This window comes from Amphiprion ocellaris, chromosome 6 (assembly GCF_022539595.1).
Source record: "Amphiprion ocellaris isolate individual 3 ecotype Okinawa chromosome 6, ASM2253959v1, whole genome shotgun sequence".
Classification (NCBI taxonomy): domain Eukaryota; kingdom Metazoa; phylum Chordata; class Actinopteri; family Pomacentridae; genus Amphiprion; species Amphiprion ocellaris.
The window spans coordinates 996,512-1,012,630 of NC_072771.1; the positions used below are offsets into that span (position 1 = coordinate 996,512).

A 16,119-nucleotide genomic window follows, 5' to 3' on the forward strand; every position below is an offset into this window, starting at 1 on the left:
CCCCCCCCTCAGAGCCGCAGAGTCTCCGCAGGATCCGGTTCAGTCCAGAGCCGCAGAGCCTCTTAGCGTCATTAATAGTTTATTATTATTATTAGTTTTATTACTATTATTAGTTTAATTATTGGTTTATTTATTAGTTTATGTATTAGTTTGATTATTAGTTTGGTTTTTAGTTTATTTATTCTCGGTTTATTGTCGTCATTTTGCGGACTTTTCTCGCCGTTCCGGTACCAGGATGGGCTCGGTTCTGCCCGGTTCCTCTCTGGGCCTGAAGGCCTCCAAGCCGCTCAGCCTGTCTGACGTCATCACCTCGGACATCCTGCACAGCTTCCTGTACGGCAGGTGGAGGCACGTGCTGGGCGAGCAGCAGCACGCGCACCTGCAGCATCACCTGCAGCACGACGACCGGACGGCGCCGAGCGCGAGCCCCAAGACCGCGTTCACCGCCGAGGTGCTCGCGCAGTCCTTCTCCGGAGGTGAGTGATCGATCCGAGAACCGATCAGAGAACCGATCAGAGAACCGACCGGATCGATTCAGCTGATTGATCCGTTTGAAAACTGACTTTACTGATGATTTTTATATAATGTTTGTAGTTTATCGATCATTTTAAATTCTAGAAACTGATCAATAATCTTTTAAATTTATTGATAACCTTAAATATTAGAATCTGATCAATAATCTTTTACATTTATTGAGAATTTTAAACACTAGGAACTGATCAATAATCTTTAAATCGAATTAATATCTGAGATATGAATTAAATCTGCAGAAAAACAAATCAAACATTGAATTCATCACGTTTAAATTCACAGCTTCTGTTTCTGATCAGAAATCGGTTCAGTTATTGATCCGCTGGAGGTTTAAGTAATCGATTAATGGATCAAACATAATCAATAAAATAAAATCAATTTTAGTCCGTGAAGAAGATTTTTAAAAAGTAAAATTTTCAGTCTGATTGGTCTGATTGGCAGAAAAACGAATGAATTTAATGTCATTCGTTAGTGTCATTTTTATAAGAAATTATTGGAAATATTGATAATTGATAATAAGATGAATGTTTATCAATAACTGATCAGGATATTTGATTGATCAACCCGCCGCCATGTTGCCTCCGTGGACTGAAACTCTGATGAATGATCAGTTAAATAATAAATGGATCACCCGCTGATCGATCATTGATTCCTCAAACAACTGATCATGTTTCTGATTGATTCTGATCAATAATTCCTCTGAATCTTTCGTTTCATCTCCCGCCTCGGCCCTCTGCTCTCCCCTAACGTTCCGGCTTCTTTCCGTTTTAACGGAATTTTAACGTTAAATTCGTTTCTGTTTTCGATAGAATTCGTTCGGGATAATTTCAGACCACCGGTCCGGGTTCGGTTCCGAGTCTCGGTGCTTCCGGTTCGTTTCTACCGAATTATTTCTGCTGCGCCGGTGTGATCTGAACCCGCCGCTTCCGGCCACTGCGCCGCTTTTCCTCCTCCGCGGGTTTTTCAGGGTTTGTTTTCTTTTTTAATCTTCAGATCTTCTTTTCTGCTCCTCGTCAGGTCGGTTTCACGGTTCCGAGCCACCGTGAAACCGGCGGCGACGTAAAGGAGGTGGTTCGGCTTCTCCTCTTTCTGTCCCGGACTTTTCTCTGCGCTCATGAATTTAGATTTCTGTGTCAAACATACAGCGTCTGTTGGAGCAGAATTTAAAAGAAAGAAGAGATTAAAATAAAAATAAAATTAAAAAAAAAAAAAAAAAGCCCCGCGGTGCTGCGTTCAGGGCCTGCGGGAAAATCCAGATATTTATCCTCCGAACATCAAAAGTTTGATCCGATATAAACCTGCAAAAGAAAATGAAAGTGTGTTTGTGGACGTCAAAAAGTGGAAATGAAGCAGAACATTTTAGACAAGAATGAATAAATAAATAAATGTTAGGAGTAAATAAATAAATTATTGTTTTTATTTATTTCTAATTAAACGCCGGATGTGTTTGTGTTCAGAGGTGCAGAAGTTGTCCAGCCTGGTTCTTCCCAGTGAGGTGATCATTGCTCAGAGCTCCGTTCCAGGTAGGACTTTTTTTCAGGATGATTCGTGTTGTTTCTGATCAACTGATCGGTGATCAATAACCGGGGGTATTGGTGACGTGTTTCCGTCCAGGTGAAGGTTTGGGAATTTTCTCCAAGACGTGGATCAAAGCAGGAACGGAGATGGGTCCGTTCACCGGCCGGCTGATCTCCCCGGAACACATCGACCTGTACAAGAACAACAGCCTGATGTGGGAGGTGAGGCAACGCATCACTGCAACTAAGCAGCGCATCACTGCAACAAAACATCACTGCAACTAGGCAATGCAACTAAGCAACGCGTTGCTGCAACTAAGCAACGTGTCACTGCAACTAAACATCACTGCAACTAAACATCATCACTGCAACTAAACATCACTGCAACTAAAAATCAATGTTACTGCAACTAAACATCACTGCAATGAAACAACAACATCACTGCAAGTAAATATCACTGCAACTAAACAACAGCATCACTGCAACTAAATATCACTGCAACTAAATATCACTGCAACTAAACATCACTGCAACTAAACATCACTGCAACTAAACAACATCAGTGCAAACAAACATCACTGCAACTAAACATCAGTGCAAACATCACTGCAACTAAACATCACTGCAACTAAACAACACTGCAATGAACTACAAAATCACTGCAAGTAAATATCACTGCAACTAAACGTTACTGCAACTAAATATCACTGCAACTAAACAACACTGCAATGAAACTACAAAATCACTGCAAGTAAATATCACTGCAAAAAAACGTTACAGCAACTAAATATCACTGCAACTTAACAACATAACTGCAAGTAAATATCACTGCAACTAAACAACATCACTGCAACTAAACAACAACATCACTGCAACTAAACATCACTGCAACTAAACAACATCACTGCAACTAAACATCACTGCAGTGTCATTAACTGTTTCAGCGGATTAGCTAATTAGCCACCTAGCTGGTTAACTGTGACTCACTCAACCAGCTAGCTAAAGCTGCTAACGGTTTCTGACACAGTAAGTAAACAGGTGTTTGCTAGCGGATTAGCTTGTTTGCTAGCTGACCAGCTAGTTTTCTAGTCAACTGGTTGGTTCTACCCAACTAATTAGCTAATCAAACCACTAAATATCCACTAACTAATCACTAAATAAACATTAAATAATCATTAAATAACCATTAAATAATCATTAAATAACCATTAAATAACATTAAATAACCACTAATTAACCATTAAATAATCATTAAATAACTACTAAATAACCACTAATTAACCACTAAATAACCATTAAATGACCACTAAATAACCATTAAATAACCATTAAATAACCACTAATTAACCATTAAATAATCATTAAATAACCACTAAATAACCACTAATTAACCACTAAATAACCATTCAATAACCACTAAATAACCACTAATTAACCACCTAGTTGGATGACTAAGCTGCAGCTGATTGGTCGGCAGGTGTTCAACGAGGACAGCTCCGTCAGGTACTTCATCGATGCCAGCCAGGAGGACCAGAGGAGCTGGATGACCTACATCAAATGTGCCAGGAACGAGCAGGAGCAGAACCTGGAGGTGGTCCAGATCGGCAGCAGCATATTCTACAAGGCCGTGGAGGTCAGTGAACGCATCAATGCAGCAACGTAGCCCCCTGGTTCCTCATCAGTCCTGCTATTCTCCTCCTCACTCCTCCTCGTTCCTCCTCCTCATTCCTCCTCCTATATTCTCCTCCTCGTTCCTCCTCATTCCTCCTCATTCCTCCTCCTATATTCTCCTCCTCATTCCTCCTCGTTCCTCCTCCTATATTCTCCTCCTCATTCCTCCTCATTCCTCCTCGTTCCTCCTCCTATATTCTCCTCCTCATTCCTCCTCATTCCTCCTCGTTCCTCCTCCTATATTCTCCTCCTCATTCCTCCTCATTTCTCCTCATTCCTCCTCGTTCCTCCTCCTATATTCTCCTCCTCATTTCTCCTCGTTCCTCCTCCTATATTCTCCTCCTCATTCCTCCTCGTTCCTCCCCCTATATTCTCCTCCTCATTCCTCCTCCTATATTCTCCTCCTCATTTCTCCTCATTCCTCCTCATTCTTCCTTATTCCTCCTCATTCCTCCTCATTCCTCCTCCTATATTCTCCTCCTCATTCCTCCTCGTTCCTCCTCCTATATTCTCCTCCTCATTCCTCCTCATTCCTCCTCATTCCTCCTCCTATATTCTCCTCCTCATTCCTCCTCGTTCCTCCTCCTATATTCTCCTCCTCATTCCTCCTCATTCCTCCTCGTTCCTCCTCCTATATTCTCCTCCTTATTCCTCCTCATTCCTCCTCGTTCCTCCTCCTATATTCTCCTCCTCATTCCTCCTCGTTCCTCCTCCTATATTCTCCTCCTCATTCTTCCTCGTTCCTCCTCATTCCTCCTCCTATTCTCCTCCTCATTCCTCCTCACTCCTCCTCATTCCTCCTCCTATATTCTCCTCCTCATTTCTCCTCGTTCCTCCTCATTCCTCCTCGTTCCTCCTCCTATATTCTCCTCCTCATTCCTCCTCGTTCCTCCTCATTCCTCCTCGTTCCTCCTCCTATATTCTCCTCCTCATTCCTCCTCGTTCCTCGTCCTATATTCTCCTCCTCATTCTTCCTCGTTCCTCCTCATTCCTCCTCCTATTCTCCTCCTCATTCCTCCTCATTCCTCCTCATTCCTCCTCCTATATTCTCCTCCTCATTCCTCCTCGTTCCTCCTCCTATATTCTCCTCCTCATTCCTCCTCATTCCTCCTCATTCCTCCTCCTATATTCTCCTCCTCATTCCTCCTCGTTCCTCCTCCTATATTCTCCTCCTCATTCCTCCTCATTCCTCCTCGTTCCTCCTCCTATATTCTCCTCCTTATTCCTCCTCATTCCTCCTCGTTCCTCCTCCTATATTCTCCTCCTCATTCCTCCTCGTTCCTCCTCCTATATTCTCCTCCTTATTCCTCCTCATTCCTCCTCGTTCCTCCTCCTATATTCTCCTCCTCATTCCTCCTCGTTCCTCCTCATTCCTCCTCGTTCCTCCTCCTATATTCTCCTCCTCATTCCTCCTCGTTCCTCCTCGTTCCTCCTCCTATATTCTCCTCCTCATTCCTCGTCATTCCTCCTCATTCCTCCTCATTCCTCCTCCTATATTCTCCTCCTCCTCCTCCTCCTCCTTCTTCTCTTTTCTGGTGGTTCTAAAAACACTCAGAAAGCCGTGACGATGATGAATTAGACTGGATGTAAAAATCTAAACTCATAAATATGATAATTAAATATTCATCTTCTCCATGAATCCGTTTTAAATTAGATGAAAATCAGAATAATTTCTGCAGTTATTGAAGATCAGATGATCCTGAAATAAAAACACTGAATGGAGCCTCTGATATCAGTTAAAGACGATAAAAGTTCACACACATTAATAAAGCATTATAAATATTATTATTATTAATGTTCCTTCAGCTCCACGTCAATCAGCTTTAATGTTTCCATTTTAAACATTTTTTTATTGAATTTTTCTTCATAATTCCAGAGAAATAATTAGAATCTAAAATAAAAACCTCCTTTAGTTTGAATTCTTTCCTGTAAAACATTTAAATCCTGAAAAGAACAAACACAGAAAAGTCACAAAATTTATCTTTTTAATAAACGTTTAAATGAAAAATAATCATTTTCAGTTCATTAATCACAAATAAAACTGCTGAATTACACAATAAATGATATTTAATATGATATAAAATATATAATACATCTAATAATCAGTCATTTCTGCCTCAACAGAGAAGATGAGTTCAGGATTAAATGCCTCATTTTACACTTTGTGTAAAAACTTTGTGTGAGTCTGGATGTCAGAAGGAAACATGAACAGAATTAAAATCAACTTTAAACAATAACAATAATAATTAAATATTAATATAAAGCAATAATTAAATAGCCACTTAATAATAATAAATCTTAATAATCATCCTGAGATGTTTAAAGACGTCGGTTTGTTCTGAAGCTTCATGAGTTTGAAGATAAAAAAAGAGTTTTAGTTTCTGATCATTTAGTCTCCTGATGCTGCAGCCGATCACCTCTTTATTATGATTCATCTCTGCATTATTTATCTGTTTTTTTATTTATTTATTTACACACTGAAGCTGCACAGTTACTATAAATAAATAAATATAAAATATACGACAGAAAAATATTCAAATAAAAACCACGTATTTAAAAACTGTCACAGGAAGTGAAGCGGTTTGTTTCGAGCAGCAGAAAGATTTTAAAAAGAAATAAAAAGAAATAACAGAACCACAATAAATTTAAAATGGAAATAAAGAAATAATAAACATAAATATGTTTATTATTTAGGATGCTTCAACACTTTAGCCTTCGACAGCCAAGATAAAAAACTAAAGTAAATAAAGAATAATATTTAAAAGGACAGAATATCGATTTTATGTTATTTTTAAAATATAAATAAAAACTATCAGTATTATTATATTATATTATATTATGTTATATTATAATTTATTATATTAAACTGAAGTCAAATCAAATACACCAGAATCAATAATAAAACTGTGACTAAAACTAAAGCTCAGCATCAGAATCGAACTGAAACTGATTCTAAATCAACAATTGATGGATGTGTTTATTGATCCGTTTATCTCCAGACCATCCCTCCGGACCAGGAGCTGCTTGTCTGGTACGGAAACTCTCACAACACATTCCTGGGAATTCCTGGAATTCCAGGAGGAGATGAGGAGCAGAGCAAGAAGACCAAGACCGGTAATGATTATTGATTATTGATCGGCTTGTCCAGCAGTTATTGATTAATCAGCCAATGAGACGATCAGAACGTTAAACTGTAAATGATAAATAAAAATAATATTAATGTTTAAACCAGGAAAAATAGATTTAATGTGAAATCTGCAGCTGATTTAATAAGAATAAAAATATAAAATATAATCAGATCTATTCTGTATTATCAGTAGTGAATAATTATTAATATTATTTATTATAAATTATTATTACTATTATTATTAGTAGTATTAGTAGTAGTAGTAGTAGTATTACTTAGTCACTGCAGGTTACAGATGAATTCATGGATTCAACTAAAATATTCAGTTTTCTGATAAAAGTCGGAAATAAAACGTGGAGTCACGACTCAGTGGTCTGATGCTGGAGGCTCCTGATAGGTCGGCTCGGTTACCACGGCAACAATGACATCAGCAGTTACCGGTATCACTGAGCACTAAAGAAGTATTATTACCACGCAGTAAAAGTACTAATAGCACACAGTACAAGTACTAATACCACACAGTACAAGTACTAATACCACCCAGTAAAAGTATTAATACCACACAGTACAAGTACTAATACCACCCAGTAAAAGTACTAATACCACCCAGTAAAAGTACTAACACCACCCAGTAAAAGTACTAATACCACCCAGTAAAAGTACTAATACCACCCAGTAAAAGTACTAATACCACACAGTACAAGTACTAATACCACCCAGTAAAAGTACTAATACCACCCAGTAAAAGTACTAATACCACACAGTACAAGTACTAATACCACCCAGTAAAAGTACTAATACCACCCAGTAAAAGTACTAATACCACCCAGTAAAAATACTAATACCACCCAGTAAAAGTACTAATACCACACAGTACAAGTACTAATACCACCCAGTAAACGTACTAATACCACCCAGTAAAAGTACTAATAACACACAGTAAAAGTACTAATACCACCCAGTAAAAGTACTAATACCACACAGTACAAGTACTAATACCACACAGTAAAAGTACTAATACCACCCAGTAAAAGTACTAATACCACACAGAAAAAGTACTAATACCACCCAGTAAAAGTACTAATACCACACAGTAAAAGTACTAATACAGTATCTTTACCATTCAGACATATTTCTACAGACAGGAAGTTCATTAAGGCGGGAAAACGATGAGGTCAGACGTGGCTGTTGATGACATCACGTCTTTACTCGGCTCCGGCTCTGCTGCAGGCGCTGCAGAACAACAGAGACGGAGGTTAATGAGGAAAACACTTGATTTGTGTGAAAACACTGAACTCAGGACCAATAAACGGACCCCAGATACAGTACCTGTGATTCTGACCTGAGGTGGTTTTAAACAGTGGAACCAGAGCGCCTCCCGCTGGACAAACTGTGGAACGACACCCAGAATGCATCAGACTTCCTGTTCTTGGACAGTTTTTCAGCAGTTTTCCTCTTTTGTAGCACATTTTGAACAGATATCAGTCATTTCGTCTAATTTCTGTTTGAGTTTGGGACTCTTTATCAAATGTTTTGGATGATTTCTGAGTAATTTGAAACCATTGTTGAATACTTTTGGATAATTTTTTTGTAGTTTTGGAATACTTTAACATCATTAGGAACATTTTTAATAAATGTAAACAGTTTCTGAGTGATTCTGGACATTTACTGAGTCAGATTCAACAATTAGACTAATTCTGAAAAATGTGTGAGTCATTTTGGATCATTTTAATATATTGTTGGACAATTTTAGTGTGATTTCTGAGTGATTTTAACCATTATGGAGTAATATTGTGCATCTTTGGTGTCATTTATAAAGTTTTTTGAGCCGTTTTGAAAAATTTGAGTAAATTAGAACAATATTGTACTTTTGTCCGATGCTTTTGGATATTTTCCATCATTTCTGAGCTGCAGAATTTCAATAGTCCAGCAGATAGACACATGACATTTAGGATTAAAAATACATCTGAGTTCTGGGAAAAAACTGCAAATAAAATAACTTTAAAAAGCTGGAAAATTATCACAAAAACAGCCAAAACATCCCCGAAAGGTTCAAATATGCCAAGAAAACTCCCAAAATCAACACAAAAATGACCAAAATTACCACAAAACAGGTGAAACTGCAACAAAAACTCAAATTTGGCACAAAAAATCAAACAAATTGGACTAAAGTTCCTCCCTCACCTCCTCAGAACCTCTGGTTCTTCATCTCCAGTAACTTTGTCAATGATCAGAGTTCTACCTTCATACTGGGAATTTTCTAGAACTTTCTACGGGGAAAAAAATCTCTGAAAAAAATCGCCCCTGTTCATGGCGATTTTGCATCTTTCAACGGAAATTTGGTCTTTTTGAGGTGACTTTGGGTCTTTTTGTGGCGATTCTGGGTCTTTTTCTGGTGATTTTGGGTCTTTTCCTGGTGATTTGGGGTCTTTTGTGAGGATTTTGGGTCTTTTTGTTGTGATTTCGGGTCTTTTTCTGGTGGTTTGGTCGCTTTTTGTGGTGATTTTGGGTCTTTTTCTTTAGATTTTGGGTCTTTTTGTGGTGATTCTGGGTCTTTTTCTGGTGATTCTCCTCTGTTTTTGGTGGTTTGGTCTTTCTCTTCATCACATGTTGAGGTTTGTCTCTGGTTCTTCTCCTCTCCAGATGAGTTCCACACCTGTGACGGCTCCTCCTCCTCCTCCTCTTCCTCCTCCTCTTCCTCTTCCTCCAGCCTCGGCCGGATGCGATGCGTCATCTGCCACCGCGGCTTCAACTCTCGCAGCAACCTGCGCTCGCACATGCGTATCCACACGCTGGACAAGCCGTTCGTGTGCCGCTTCTGCAACCGTCGCTTCAGCCAGTCGTCCACGCTGAGGAACCACGTCCGGCTGCACACCGGAGAGCGGCCCTACAAATGCCACGTCTGCCAGTCGGCCTACTCCCAGCTGGCCGGCCTGAGGGCGCACCAGAAGAGCGCCCGGCACCGGCCCACGGCGGAGGCGGTGGCGGCGGGGGGAGGCGTGGTGGTGGTGGGAGGCGGCGGCGTCCACTCACCTCCCCCATCTCACCCGCCTCAGCTGACCGCCGTGTCTCACCCGGCCTCCCTGGTCCACCACATCCCCACCATGGTGCTGTGATGCCTCCACCGTACAGGTAGCCAGTCAGCTGCCACCGTCACATCCACCCGGCCAATCACTGATGGCCGAGGTGACCCTCTGTCAACCCTCTGAACCCCACAACCTGCGCCAGGTTTGTAAAGTGTCTAATATTCAAAGACGATGACCAACATGGCTCTACTTAGATGCTGTAGAAACAGAAAGAACCGTCAGATCCTCAACTTTCCAACAGATTCCAAAAAAATCAGCTGTTTGCTGTAACCAGAACCCGTTACACCAGAACCTTCCTCCTCCTGGTTCTGGTTCTCCACGACTGAAATGACAAAAACAAGACAAAAAATGGAGACGACAAGAGAGACTGAGACGAAAACCAAAGCTACTGGGTCAATAAAATAAAAGCAGCTCAGAACCAGAGAACAGAGGAGGAACTTGTTGGAGATAGTATGGGGAGATTGTAGGAGCTTCAGGAAACCACTTAGAGGTTCTGGAAGATGTTTCTAGAAACGTGTCTAGGAACATCTAGAAACTTGTTGGTTTCTTCTGAAGCTCCTACCATTACAAGAACCTGGATGGCGAAGTATCTAGAAGAAGGATGAGGAGACAACATTAGCTCAAAGTTTACCATCTGAGGAGACATGGAGATAGAGAAACATCTACAGGATCTGGAAACAACACGACCACAATGAAACACAAAACAAGAAACGAGACAACAATGTGCATGAAATTTGTCCAAGTTGACTCAAAATTTGTATAAAATTATTCAAAATGTGTCCAAAAAAAATTGTGAAATTTTCCAAAATGGCTAAAACTTGGTTCAAAATTATTCACTCGATGTCTAAAATGATAAAGCTGTCAACAAAATAAAAGCAGCATGGCTCAGAACCAGTGAACAGAGGAGCAAGTTGTTGGAGATAGTATGAGGAGATCGTAGGAGCTTCAGGAGAAACCAACTGGATGGACTGGTTGGACTGAGAACCTAGAAGAAGTCTGAGGAGACAACATTAGCTCAGAGTTTAACAACTGAGGAAACATGGTGATAGAGAAACATCTATAGGATGAAGAGATTGTAGGAGCTTCTATGTTTCTAGAAACATCTTCCAGAACCTCCAGTTGGTTTCTCCTGAAGCTCCTACCATCACCAGAACCTGGATGACTGAGAATCTCCACATAAATCTGAGGAGACAACATTTTTCAGAGTTAAACATCTGAGGAGACATGTTGGACATGATGGTTCCTTGTTTTTACATTTTTGTTGAAGAAATTAGGACTTTTTCCTCTTTGTCTTTCTATTTGATGACTCTCAGGTGTCGTCTAACTTGAAAAAATCCATTTCATCGCGATATTTTATTGCGATTAAGTTGGACAGACGTTTCTGAGTTCTGTCTCCTTCTTCATGATGTTCTGGTTCCTCAGAGATGCAGGACTTTAAATTGAAACGTGAACCGCAGGTTGGAGGTCAGAGGGTTCCTCACGTTGTTCCTCACATTCTACTCCAACGGTGTAAATGACCATTTCCCACATACAGCCGCTAGCTAACATTAGCTTGGATTGGAACCAGAACCGGTGGAGACGGTCCGTTACCTGCATGCTCACTGATGTTATCGCCAGAGTTCCCTAACACAAGGAGGTTCTCCGATGTGTTCTACGTGTTGCATGACGAGACGTGTTGGCGTGTCGGTGTAAATGTGTATCTGATATCTGCATGCTTGTGGTGTGAGTGGAACCAGGAGGCTGCTGGTTCCGTTCATCAGTGTTCTATCAGTGATGTTCTTCTGTCTGTGCTTCATGACCGATGCCAGGTTCTCCTGAATATAAACCTCTAACGTCTGTACATGAGGACGGTTTCTCTGATAGAAGATTCTGTAGCTCCTGTGATGTAAATAAGCTTCAAACTGTCAAAGAAAAGAATATAAACATGAGATGCGCTTTATGGCCAGAATATAAACCAACCGTCACTTTATGTCTGTGTATGTCTGTATGAGCTCATATATGACACATGTATCGCTATATGAAGTATGCTGACTTCTATAAAGGACTAATAAACTGTATTTCACCATCACTCTGTCTGTAGCTGCTTCATAGAAAAAGTTCTACAGAAAAAAACTTTAACTGTGAACCAGAAAAACCCACGATAGAACTGGAGATATGTAGAAAACTATGGATGAAAGAGAAAACAGTTAATGCATGGAGAAGGAATGATACTGCCACCACCATGCTTCACATCATGATGCTGCCACCACCATGCTTCACATCATGATGCTGCCACCAACATGCTTCACATCATGATGCTGCCACCACCATGCTTCATATATCATGATGCTGCCACCACCATGCTTCATATATCAGGATGCTGCCACCACCATGCTTCATATATCATGATGCTGCCACCACCATACTTCACATCATGATGCTCCACCACCATGCTTCACATCATGATGCTGCCACCACCATGCTTCACATCATGATGCTGCCACCACCATGCTTCACATCATGATGCTGCCACCACCATGCTTCACATCATGATGCTGCCACCACCATGCTTCATATATCAGGATGCTGCCACCACCATGCTTCATATATCATGATGCTGCCACCACCATACTTCACATCATGATGCTGCCACCACCATGCTTCACATCATGATGCTGCCACCACCATGCTTCACATCATGATGCTGCCACCACCATGCTTCACATCATGATGCTACCACCACCATGCTTCACATCATGATGCTGCCACCACCATGCTTCATATATCATGATGCTGCCGCCACCATGCTTCATATATCATGATGCTGCCACCACCATGCTTCATATATCATGATGCTGCCACCACCATGCTTCATATATCATGATGCTGCCACCACCATGCTTCATATATCATGATGCTACCACCACCATGCTTCATATATCATGATGCTGCCACCACCATGCTTCATATATCATGATGCTGCCACCACCATGCTTCATATATCATGATGCTACCACCACCATGCTTCACATCATGATGCTACCACCACCATGCTTCACATCATGATGCTGCCACCACCATGCTTCATATATCATGATGCTGCCACCACCATGCTTCATATATCATGATGCTACCACCACCATGCTTCACATCATGAAGCTACCACCACCGTGCTTCATATCATGATGCTGCCACCACCATGCTTCACATCATGATGCTACCACCACCATGCTTCACATCATGATGCTACCACCACCATGCTTCACATCATGATGCTGCCACCACCGTGCTTCATATATCATGATGCTACCACCACCATGCTTCACATCATGATGCTGCCACCACCGTGCTTCATATATCATGATGCTACCACCACCATGCTTCACATCATGATGCTGCTGCCACCATGCTTCATATATCATGATGCTACCACCACCATGCTTCATATATCATGATGCTACCACCACCGTGGCAGACCAACTGGCTGCAGCTCAGTCACATTAGAGTGATTTCATTGTAGGGCTATACTAATGCAATTAACTTATTTTATGTTTTGTCTTTTTAATTAATTACTTTGTAGAAAAATGTTTTCACTTTGACATGGAAGACTCTTTTTTTTTGTAACTTACTGTCCAAAAAGCTGAATTAAATTGACCATGATTTAATGTTGAAAAGCAAAAAAGTAGAAAACTTCTAGGAGAATGAATCCATTATTCAGGTTCCACTGTAGGGCAGCTTCCTGTTTAGGAAAATGTTCTGCTTCAGTTTATTCTGGTTCACTGTCGCAGCTTCGTGAGAAACTTACTGGACTTCAGAAACCTGTTCATCTACAATCTAAAATGGTCGCCGTGAAGAAGGTGTGTTCCAATAAAATGGAGGACTGGAAGAAGATGAAGCTTTGAGCAGAAACTGCTTTAAGGTCAATAAAGCGGTTAAAGGAAAGCTGAGAAACAACAAACTGTGAAACTGTACATGTTTATCATAGCAATTTATCTTTACGCTAAAGCTAACGGTAGCTAATGTCAGTAATATGACTGTTGGTTGTTAGTTTAGCTGGTTTTATTGGCTAATGATAAACCAGTGAAGCTAACTCATATTTAACAGGATCTCATATTCCAGCATTTATATTTAAATTCAAAGATATTAATGCTACGTATAGTTAGCTCTGTTAGCTAGTCATAAATATTAAAAAGAACTATCATTAGTTGATCATGTCACCTGTATTTCTTTATTTTTAAACCTTTACATTGATTAAAATAATCTTTGCTCGCTGTGGTGGAAAATAACTTAGAACATTTACTCAAATACAGTATTCAGTACAGTATTGAGTACTTTAGTTGAGTATTTCCATGTTCTGCTACTTTAACAAGCAGATGGATTGTAATTTGTGATGTATTTATTTTTTCTAATCTGTAAAATGCGTTTGATGTTTGTAAATGTGCTGCTAACAAGGAATTACTGGATTTTAGTATTTAAATTAGTCTTGCTAATTAGTATTTTATATAATACTGTAGGATCTGAACGTTAATGTCTAAATTATTATAACTTAACATTATATATACAGTTGTAGGATGTTGACATGAATATTTAGATTACTATTGCACCCTAAGATCTAAATTAGTGATATAAACTTGTGTTATGTGTAATACTCTAGGATCTTAATGGTAATATCTGATTTGGTCTAAAACAAAGTATTTTATATAATACCGTAATGTCTGAATGTTAATATTTAAACAAGTCAGGCCAATTAGTATTTTACACAAAATGAAATATTTAAATTAGCAAAATGTTGTGCATAATTAACAACGCTGTAGAATCTTAATTTTAATATTTAGATTTGTCTTTTTTTGGTCACTCAAAACCATTTTGGCTCAACAAATGTTTTATTTTTTAAAATGTGATAAATAAATTCTGGTGATTTGACCAGATTTACTCCTAAAACAAACACATCAATAATATTTATACCAAAAGCAAAGGAGGCTGTAGTTTATTTGATTCAACAGCGCCACCTACTGACCTGGATGAGTAACTTCCCTCACAATCAAAAAATATTTCCGATTCTGACTGATGATCACTAAAGGCTTATTCCATCTAAAATAATACTTTCTGTCCAACTACTAATAGTTTTATAGGTTTATTCCACCCATAATACGACTTTTTTTTGTCCATTTTGATCGAGAACTGATTTTTTAAAAAGGTTTACATCATCCAGAATACTACTTTCCATCTAAGTACTTATAGTTTGAAAGGATCATTCCATCAAAATACTACTTTCTGTCCAAGTACTTGCATTTTTAGGTGTTTATTCAACCTAAAATACTACTCTCTGTTTGAATACTGGTAGTTTTACAAGTTTAATTCATCCAAATACTAATTTCTTTTTGTCTATTTTGTCCAAGAACATTTTTTTTCGAAGGGTTATGTCATGCAAAATACTACTTTCCATTCAAGTACTTGTAGTTTGAAAGGATCATTCCATCAAAATACTACTTTCTGTTCAAGTACTCATAGTTTAATACGTTTATTTCATCCAAAATATTTTTTTCCAAGTGCTCATGATTTTAAAAGTGCATTCCACCCAAAATAGTACTTTCTATCCAAGTGCTTACAGTTTGAAAGGATTATTCCATCAAAATACCACTTTGTTTAAGCACTTAAAGGTTTATTGCACCCAAAATACAATTTTTTTCATGTACTCATTATTCTAAAGGTACATTACACTCAAAATACTACTTTCTGTCCAAGTATTTGTACTTGTAGGGGTCTGTTACACCTAAAATACTACTCTTTGTCCAACTACTAATAATTTTCAAGGTTTATTTTACCCAAAATACTACTTTCTTTTGTCCATTTTGTTCAAGAGCTGATTTAAAAAAAAAAAAAAGATTTACGTCATCCAAAATATTACTTTCCATCCAAGTACCTACAGCTTGAAAGAATTCTTCCATCAAAATACTACTTTCTGTTCAAGTACTTGTATTTTAAAGGTTTGTTTCACCCAAAATACAAAGCTTTGTTCATGTACTCATTATTCTAAAGGTGCATTCCACCCAAAATACTACTTTCCATCCAAGTACAAGTAGTTCGAAGGTTAATTTCAAGTACTTCTAGTTTTTAGGGTCCACTTGCAGAGCGAGTACTTGGACTTCTCTTTCGGGTTCTTTTAAAGGTCCATTTGCTTTTTACTGAAGCTCGGAGGTTCAAATAC

General features: G+C 39.2%; 1 protein-coding gene across 1 annotated transcript; it reads left to right on the forward strand.

Moving 5' to 3' along the window:
- On the forward strand, positions 1 to 12,000 carry LOC111568982 (PR domain zinc finger protein 12-like). Its single transcript, XM_055011051.1, has 6 exons — positions 1 to 476; positions 1,989 to 2,054; positions 2,146 to 2,270; positions 3,526 to 3,681; positions 6,719 to 6,833; positions 9,490 to 12,000. Exons 1-6 carry the CDS (start codon positions 236 to 238, stop codon positions 9,960 to 9,962), a joined length of 1,176 nt encoding a protein of 391 aa, XP_054867026.1. The 5' UTR covers positions 1 to 235; the 3' UTR covers positions 9,963 to 12,000.
- Positions 12,001 to 16,119: the final 4,119 nt, after the last annotated feature.